This window comes from Eublepharis macularius, chromosome 7, assembly GCF_028583425.1.
Source record: "Eublepharis macularius isolate TG4126 chromosome 7, MPM_Emac_v1.0, whole genome shotgun sequence".
Taxonomy (NCBI): Eukaryota; Metazoa; Chordata; class Lepidosauria; order Squamata; family Eublepharidae; genus Eublepharis; species Eublepharis macularius.
In genome coordinates, this window is record NC_072796.1 from 21,973,879 (window position 1) to 21,983,571 (window position 9,693).

General features: G+C 45.2%; 1 protein-coding gene across 1 annotated transcript; it reads right to left on the bottom strand.

Annotated features, from left to right (window-relative positions):
* Positions 1–4,642: 4,642 nt before the first annotated feature.
* Positions 4,643–6,125, bottom strand: LOC129333895 (uncharacterized). The gene is made up of 2 exons (XM_054985837.1): positions 5,553–6,125; positions 4,643–5,353 (listed from the first exon to the last, which is right to left on the bottom strand). Exons 1-2 carry the CDS (start codon positions 6,123–6,125, stop codon positions 4,643–4,645), a joined length of 1,284 nt encoding a protein of 427 aa, XP_054841812.1.
* Between the last annotated feature and the right edge of the window lie 3,568 nt (positions 6,126–9,693).

A 9,693-nucleotide genomic window follows, 5' to 3' on the forward strand; every position in this document is an offset into this window, starting at 1 on the left:
GAGTTCCTGACTGAGAATTCTGAGTGGCGCAAATATGTACCATGGTTCTTAAGATGGCGACTAGAGATCAACTTCCAATTTATTTGAGACATCCACGGTGTTTCAGTATGATTGAACATGACATGAGGGAACTGTTGCGAAGGAACGAACACGGGGGCCAAAACAGTGATTTGGTGACTTAGCGAGCATGTCCGGTGTGCCGAGTGGTGTGTTAGACCGTTGTTCCTTTTTTTCCTTTTTTGAACATTACAAGTATAAAAATCTGTTCCTCTCCCTCTCTTAGGATCCAATATGAGATCTGCTGCGGAACTGTCTCCTGGAACGAGGCTTGCCAACATCAGAAACCGTCGTAGAAGAACGGCTGGACTATATAGTGTTGCAGAATCTATGATGGCCCAGTCTTCCGAGGAACACAAGGCAGAGTTGGAGGAGAGACGGAAAGAGCAGCAGGAGGCCAGACTGTGGCATAGTGAGTTTATGCAGGATAATAGGCAGGAGAGACTCGTGTTACAGGAGACTTTTACTCAGCATTTGGAGCTTCTCAGATGTGCGGTGACCGCTCTAAACAACATGGGAGAGGCTGTACTTCATCAGCGGGATACACCGAGAGCGGTTTCTGCAGCACCAGAACCGCATGTAATATCCACACATCAAGATAGAGCGGGGCATCCCAAACGTTCCTGTGTTGGCAAGGCAAGGGACCGTCTAACAATGTAGCTGGATGTTTTGTGACACACTTTGAATACCTGCTGCAGAGAGCATGCATGTAACCTTAGGGAAAAAGTGTTTTCGAGAGTTAATTTTACCAATTTCTCAGTTGGATAGACAGTTCACAGAAAAAAAACCTTTTTATTAACAAACATCAGAACATGAACATTCAATAAAGAACTATTCATAACAATATAACTTTAATTTTATAAACTCTGTACTGGGGCCTATGTGGGATGATAACTGTTCTTTCCTAGGGTTCCTGTTGTCTTTGGACGGTGTCTGCTGGGCGAGTCTTCTCTCTGGCACCCCTCTCCAGTAGCCGCAGCCGCCTGCTGTTACGTGCCATTGCCTTTTCTAAGCGAGTAACTCTCGCTTCTATCTTGTTCACTATGGAAAAGAGAAATAATGTGTTTAGCCATTTTATCAGAAAAATTAATTAGTTCTCAGAGAAAGTGGTGTCCTGAAGTAGGTGGTCTCTATGATGCAATTCTTTAGTGGCACCATGAAAAAAGGGGTTTGGCAGTCTGTGAGAGAATTAATGGGAAAACCACAGGATGTCAATCAAGAGGATCAGTCTTTCTATCCCATAAACAGTCCTGCACATAACAACACATTTGGGCAATCTACAGGAACAAGGTGAATTTGATAAAATATTGTGTGATCACAGGTGTTGTGTAGTTGGACTTACTGGTGTTCATGATGCGCAGCTCCATCCCAGCGATGGTAGCACACACATCCTCGGACTCTTCAGGTGCATTTGCAGTGCCGGTAATGTGCCCACTTGTGCTAGGAGCTTCCCCTTCTGTGATCTCTCCTGAGGTCTCCTGTGCTCCTGTGGCCACTGTCAACCAGGAGAATAAAAATAATTTTTTTTGAGATGAGTGCCCCTGTTGATTGAGGGATAAATGTCCAGTAGTTATGCAAATTTTGCAGGACAGATCACCACTGTTGGTTTCAAATTTTTGGCCACAGTTCACGGTGTCATCATGTCTCATACACTGGGCGACATTTCAAACCCAATTATCAAACATGGACTACGAAACATGGGCAATGGGCAGTCAGAATTCATGAATGCCGAGGGTACATGGAAAAGATATACTCGTGGGCTGGATGCATGGCAAGATGTGGGGACACTCCTGAGAACAATTTAACGTTACTCACAATTTGAGCAATGTAAGAGATGTGTTTACTGAAGGACCAGTTTGCACTCATACCTCCTGATCCACCTTCAGTCACCGCCAGCTGTTCCTGCTGCGGTGAGCCTCCAGAAGCCTGTTGATGTTCTCCTGCAACTGAGGGGTCACACACACTCCTCCCGGCAACTGGCTGCCTCTCTCTTCCTCGGCTAAGAGCTGCATGGAGAGAGAACAGGCATGTTGACCTCCATTTCTACCTAAGCCATTTCTGGCCACTGAGTGGCTCTACAGAATGTGCGTTTCCCTAAATTCTCACAAATTGGCCACCACTTGTCACCCGCAGATGACCCAGCCAGAAAAAAAAATGCACTCCTGGAACTATTTTTCAATTGAAATGTTAGGAATTTCAAATTGCATCCAATGTTCACACAAAGGATGGCATGTCTCGTTGGTGTCCCTTTTTTTTTTACAGGCAGAGATTCCATGCAATTGGCAGCATACAACAGTGGTGGTGAAAAGTTGGACTGGGCCATACTTTGCTGTGTGCTCTCAATCCACAAGGGTCCTAAGAACAGTAATATTTTTTGTAAAACAATACCAGCCATTCAAGCCCACCTGACCAATCGTTGTGTAAACATGGCACGTTTAGTGATTAGACACATTGCGTTCCTGGAACTTGGAGAAGTGCCACAAATGAGGGATCACATCAGGGAAGTCATCCCTTCCTACCCGTTAAAGGGAAGGATGCTCATGCTCTTATGTGTGGGGAAATTATCATTACACAGATGTTCCGAACTGTCCTCTCCCACTTGATCTCGCCTCATTAAGAAAAGGTGACATGCAAGCTATCATCCGTGAACGTCTCTCCATTTCAGAGACATCTGATATGGAGACCGTTCAGGTGTGAAAGCTTACAGGAAGGAGAACAACTTTTGCACGCTTCTCTGTTATTTTTTCTCATATTACGAACATTTCACACCAAAAATAAAAAAAATTGTAAATTAATTGACTCACACGCATGGCGACGGTCCCTCCAACTTGGGCGCCCAGCTTTCTCCCACATCCTCATCATGGAGGCAAAGTAAGGTGGTTTTCCGCTTTGCCTAGGGATGCCTTGCCATGCCTCCAAGGCCTCAAAGAACGAGGACTTCACCCGTTTAAACTTAGAACGGCATTGCTCCGTTGTTCTGGGGAAGCCTCGCTCTGTCATTTTCCTTGCTGCCACTCTGAAAATAAGCTTTGTGGGGAGATGAGTGCTTGTCATCAGACGGGTAGCTTTCCCTGACTGAAGAAGCACCGAGAGAAGGGTCTCAACTTCATCATCCTTCCAAAACGCACCCCTTCGGGCAGCCATTTTATCTGGTTATAAATCGGCCTATCGGAAAAGAGCGGGACCGTTACTGAGCATGCTCCAGAAATAGTCAAAATGGACGGAGGCCGCAGATCGCTGCACGACATCTCCCTCACATTAAGAGCTCGCATAAGAGACCATACAAGAGATTGCATGCTCAATCCATGATTATTCGCAAACGTGCAATTGTGGGGGTGGTTTAGAGTGCTTTCAGGAAGAATACTATGTGCACACATGTCAAGGAAACCCCTCTCTGCCTCTTTTTCACGCACGTTTAAAATGAGTACATTGAACGAAGAGATCCTCTGCTATTCCCCCACCCCCTGAGTAGCCGTTGTCTCTTACAAATCACAGGAGAAGTGAATTTGGAGGGGCAGTCATGTATCAGAACAAAATACAACATCAATACCCAGTGTGTTGTTTTTGGGCAATAACATCGGGCGCGAACGGGGACAGAGAATTTCCTCTGCATATGAACTCTTCCCTGCACTTGTGAAATAGAAGGTTTTTAAAAAGCTATAGATGCTTTTGTGTGTGGGGGGAACGGACAGAATAATACTCTGGAACGGCCAGTCAGTGGGGGAGGCGGAAAGATTGTGGCAAATTTATTTGTATCGATTAAGCCGCAGGCGGATGTAAATGGAAATCTTTTCTGTGGAGGGACTGTGGAAGAAAAGGACAACATCAATTCAGAGAGCATAAGCATGAGATTACTGCACCCTGGTTGTCAGTTAACTGTAGGGGTATCCTCTCCATCACCGTTGAGAGATCACCACTTAAAGGGGACGTTGGTGATGCAAACTTTGAGCAGTGCAGCCACAAACAGTGCATGTGTTAATAGGTCATGGAGGAGGTGGCAATAGGTGGTTGTCGCTGATGTAGTATACCCTGGACAAACTGTAAACCCACAAGTTTCATAGGCCGCCATATGAATGGCTGTCTTTGCAAACCTGTGTGACTCTAAACTTGTTTATGCTCGGAATCAAAACATTTGCTGTCATCTACAGTGTGGTGCAAACTGATCTACACACTGAGGCACTATCCGAACATTTTGACATGCATTGTTATAATGTTTTTGGAGCTGATAATTCAGGGACATCGATATGGTGATTTACCAACGTGTAAAACCTATCTTGCAATTTCAAGTGAGAAACCCACACATCGCTATTTCCTGAGCCATTCGTTTCACCACAGGACAACCAACCTCCAGGATTAATTAAAACGAAAGATGCATAGACCACAAAGACATTTATTAAATCAGGGTGGACGGGAGGAAGCTGTGCACAAAAATAATTTGGAAATTATCTGTGTTAAGAGTGACAACGATGATCAAGAACTATTGACAAAGTCCGACACCCAAAAAAAAAAACACCAACTGCATAGAAAAGGGGTGATCACAGAGGGCTCCTTATAACTGTCAGTTTGGATCACCTGATGAAATGAGTCATTGCCTTGCGTTGACATACATGAATTCTGCAAGAGCATCTCTGACCGCCTTCCCCTCTTCGAGATGATCACGGTCATTCTCCAGTCCTTCCTCCTCCTCCTGTGGCACTGGAACATGTCTTAGATCACCGTTTTCACATGAAACTGGGTGTCCTCTGGCCTCACAGATGTTGTGCAGTATAACGCACGCTGACACCACAGTCACCACATTTTCTTCTCTGCAGTTTAAACGTGCTGCCAGACACCTCCATCTCGATTTCAAACGGCCAAAACAGCGTTCCACCGTGTTTCTAGCTCGGCATAGCACTTTGTCAAAATGTCGGTGCGCTGCTGAACCTGCGGAAGTCCCATAAGGTTTCATGAGCCACCTTCGAAGCGGGTATGCTCCGTCGGAAATAATAATTGGTGGAACAGAGATGCCTTGCAAATTCAAAGTGGGGTTTCCAGGAATGAATGCTCCCGCATCCATTGCTGCACATAGATGTGAATTTCTGAAGACAAAGGCATCGTGGTTGCGTCCACTCCACCCTATCTCGACATCCACAAAGCGCCCACGATGATCCACGGTCCCCTGAAGCAGTATTGACGAGAATTTTTTCCTATTGACATACTCCTCGGATCTGCCTCCAGGGGTACATATTGGGATGTGTGAGCCATCGACTGCGCCCACGCAGTGTGGAAAACCCATGGCAGCAAAGCCATCCATTATCTGTATGGAAGAAGGGAAAGATCGCTGTCAACCAATAACCATTTTAATGCACGGTTTGCGAACAATTTACAACCAAGTTGAATCACAGTGCCAGATAAACGTCCCGCACATTTCGCGCTGCATTTGGTATTATTATTTAGCGCCATATCGGTATTGTAAACTATAAAAAAAAAACCAAAGAAAGTAATTGGAGACTTACCTGTCCCACTTCTCCACCCAGGGAAACTGCTCTGGATAGCATCTCCAACTCCAAGGCATAGCACACCTCCAACACTATTGTGCCGATTGTGGAGAGTCCGAGGCCGAACTGGTCACGTACCAGTCGGTAGGCTATCCCATTCGCAAGATACCATAGTGCCACGGCGAGTCGCTTCTCCACTGGAACAGGGCTGCGCATAGTGGTCTCTTGACGCTGCAGACGAGGTCGGAGAACATCGACAATCTCATGGAACGTGGAACGGGACATGCGAAATCCTTCAATCCAATGGTGGTCTTCCCAGTTGTCAAGGACAATCTTGTCCCACCAGTCCCAACTTCTGGGGAAGACCCAGTAAGCCCTGGACTGATGTTGCTGTGCCAAGGTGTACCACCTCAGTCTGAGCCGCTGCCTTCGTTGAAATCTGCGCCGGTCATTCCGTTTTTGTCTCTGCCGGAGACTGTCCAGGAACATGAAATAAGTTCTGCGCCGTCTGGAGGCATGCCTGAGATAGGCCCAGTAAATGTTCATTGTGCTCTGGATGAGGTGCAGAACCAGTTTTGCCGCCGCTATCATTATTGCCGCATGTGGAGTCATTTCTCTCACACTTTCGATAGTTTGGTTCTCCAAACGACGGCTCTCTCAAGTGGAAAAAGGATTTTAATCAATTTAAATGCAGCAGCACGGCAATCCACCAATGAAAGTTGGGGAAGAAAAGGCGGGATAACAGGAAACACAAACTTTGAAATCTGGGGCCGCCCAATGTTTTGTTATAGAGACTGATCAGTATATCGTTATACTTGTATCACAAAACAAAAAAAAAGTTCCGGGACATGTGACGGTGGAAGCTGCCACGTGACCCGTTCGGGTAAATGTGGCGCGATTAAGAATGGCGTGGGGACAGAAAGAGCCGGGAACATAGCGGGATAAACGGAAGGGTTGGCTGCCATGTGTACAAACCCGCGAAAATACGGAAGGGGAAAAACCGGCAGAGAAGCGGAAAAATAAGGTAGTGTGGAAACGGCCTTTGACAATTTCCCCTCTCTACAGAGCCAGGGAGATCTCTGTCCAGAGGATTTGTTAATTTCCTCTTTGCCTCCTAGAAGGGGAAGTGAAACTGATAGAGCCTTGGGGAGGCAAAGAGGAAATTAACAAACCCTCTGAGCAGCCATCTCAGTGTCTCTGTAGAGTGGGGAGATTGACAAAGCCTTTCTATCTCTTTTAAAACTCTTGCTTCCCAGCTAACATTGAGATTCCCTTCACATGCTCCTCCTCATGTAATTCATTTCTTCTAGCTTGGCTCTGTCTTACATCATTTTCCTTTCCTCCATTTTATCCTTGCAACTATCTTGTGAAGTAGGTCAGGTTGAGACTATGTAGCTGGCCCAGGATCACCCAGTAAGCTTCCATGGCTGAGAAAGGAATTGTACCTGGGTTGCCCAGAATCTACTCCATCACTCTAGCTGCTGTTTATCAATGGGTGCAGTTTGGGAGATGTATCGATTAGTAAAGCTCTGCTTGCACATCCCTGAGTTACCCTGTCTGAACTTAGAAACTGAGTTTATCCATTTGCAGTTCCATCTTAAGCAGTATAACACTTCATTGAATCATAGGGTTGGAAGGGGTCTTCAGGGTCATTTATTCCAACCCCATGCACAATGCAGGAAATTCACAGCTACCTCCCCACACCACACACACACACTCAGTGATCCCTGCTCCATGCCGAGAAGATAAAGAATCAAGAGAGAGGTGACCCCGGTTAAAGCTGAAGACAAACTACAGAGGGAACCCCTTGACCGAAGAGAATGATAATCAGCTATAGATCCACAAAAATATGCAATAATATGAAATATTTTCCAGTTTTCATGAACTATGGTATTATCAGTGCAATAAAGAATAATAAAGTGCTAGTGTACTCACAATAAATAAGTTGCAAGATATTCCACTATACAAAATTTCCACTCCTACTCACAATAAATAAATGGCAAGATATTCCACTGTACAAAACCCCCTCGATAGTTTGGCTTCATGCCCAGAAGATGGCAAAACACTGTAAGGATCCCTAGCCAAACTAGCCCAGAGAAAATTGCTACCTGACCCCAAGGTGGAGCTCAACCTTACCCTGGGCATGCAAGAAGGGGCCACGAGAACTAAGCACTGATGTAGCCCTTCCTGCTGTCCCTCTCATGATCTGTCCAGGTTCACAAAATCAGCATTGCTGTCAGATGGCCATCTAGCCTCTGCTTAAAAACCTCAAAAGAAGGAGAGGCCACCAATTCCCAAGGAAGCCTGTTCCACTCAGGGACAGCTCTAACTGCTAGGAAGTTCTTCCTAATGTTTAGCCGAAAACCCTTCAGTATGGTTAGAAGGATATTTCTCTGCTTAGCATGGCAGTGTTGGTCAGGTGCTTTCCGATGGTTTGGCCTTTTTGTACCTGTGGACAAAGCCCCCCCCCCCCGCCATTACTCTCTTTTCAAAAGTTTAGTGGTTCCTATAATTACCGGAAAATTGTCCTCTTCTTGTTTTGGCAATCCTCAAATTAATGTTTGGGAAGGAAATTTCACAGACCTTTGACAGGTCACACATGAAGCTGCCTTAAACTGAATCAGAGCCAAGCTACAAGTGACAAATTACACTTGCCTGGCAAGTGAACAGACTCACACATATTCCTCCCTGTTTACTTGCCATTCACTTGCTCTCCACTTGATCAAGTGGAGTGCAAGTGAATGGCAAGTGAACAGGGAGGAATATATGTGAGTCTGTTCATTTGCCATTCAAGTATCATATATCACTTGTAGCTTGGCTCTCAGACCAATCAAAGTTGGTATTGTCTGCTCAGACTACCAGCTGCTCTCCAGGTTCTCAGACCAGAGGTCTTTCACATCACCTCCTATCTGGTCCTTTTAACTGGAGAGGACAAGTATTGAACCTGGGGGCCAAGCTACAAGTGACAAATGACACCTGAATGGCAAGTGGATCGAGTGGAGGGAAAGTGAACAGGGAGAAATACACTTGCCATTCAAGTGTCATTCGTCACTTGTAGCTTGGCCCTCAGACTGTTTCCATACAAAGTAAAGGCTCTTTCATTGATCCACAGTCCCTTCCCTACAGAATGAAGATGAATTGTATGGCATTATGAACCATATTACAAGAAGTGTACTTCAAGGCTACTGCTCTTCTTCCATTTTATAGACACAGTTGCGTTCTTGTGAATCCACCTCTAGTTCAATACATGAAAAGTGGCAGTGACAATTAGGGATGATTCAATTTTCACAAATCATGTGGAAATGGAACTTACTTTGTTCACAGTGCCCATTTTCTCTTGAGTCAAGCACTTTAAATGGCCACATCGATTTTTTTCTTTGCAATTTAAAACCAACAGTATTTCAAGTAGCTTTTGTGTCTACGCAATGGAAGTGTTCAACCTGGAGCTTGGCTGGGGAGCCATGATTGCCACATGGTCACAATTGCATTGTTTAGAATCAGCTATGTTTTGAATGAATGTGCTGCAACATTCATCATGTTGGCACAAGCTGACTATTTACTGGGTTAAACTGCAGTTCCCAGGTAGCAGTGGGAGAACGTGCGGAGGATTTACAATATCTGGTTAGTCAGATCATGCTCTGCTTTGCAACTCAGGGGAAATGGGCAAAGTTAGTGTACTCAAGAGAGAAGCCACACCACTGCCCCAGCATCTCTTTTTTTAGCAATCAAGAGTCAATTAAGACTATAAGACTAACAAAGGGTATAAGCTTTCATGAGACACAGCTCACTTCTTCAGATACAGCTAGAATGTGAGTCCATCTATCCTTATATTTTGGAGAGTGGAGTGATTACAGATGTCGATTGGATTAGGTGGGATATGCAAAGGGGTAGTAGGTGTGGCAAAATCAGCATTGGTAATGAGACAGGAAGCCTAGGTTTTGATTCAATCCAGGTGGATGCATTGTCTTGAGCTTCTTTATCAGTTGCAATCCAGCAGTTTCTCTTTCTAATCTCCCTTTGAAATTCCATTGCAGGAGAACTGCTACTCTTAGGTCAGCAGCTGATTAGATGATATGAGCAGATCCTGGGCAGATGCATGGAACTGGTTGTAAGACAAATCGCCCTCCAACCATGGCCCTTCTCAGTTAATGTGCACAGA

Coding starts and splice junctions, on each gene's coding strand:
- LOC129333895 (XM_054985837.1), bottom strand. CDS start 6,125: ATGATAGCGGCGGCAAAACTGGTTCTGCACCTCATCCAGAGCACAATG. Junction 5,354..5,552: donor TGGGTGGAGAAGTGGGACAG/GTAAGTCTCCAA, acceptor TCTTCCATACAG/ATAATGGATGGCTTTGCTGC.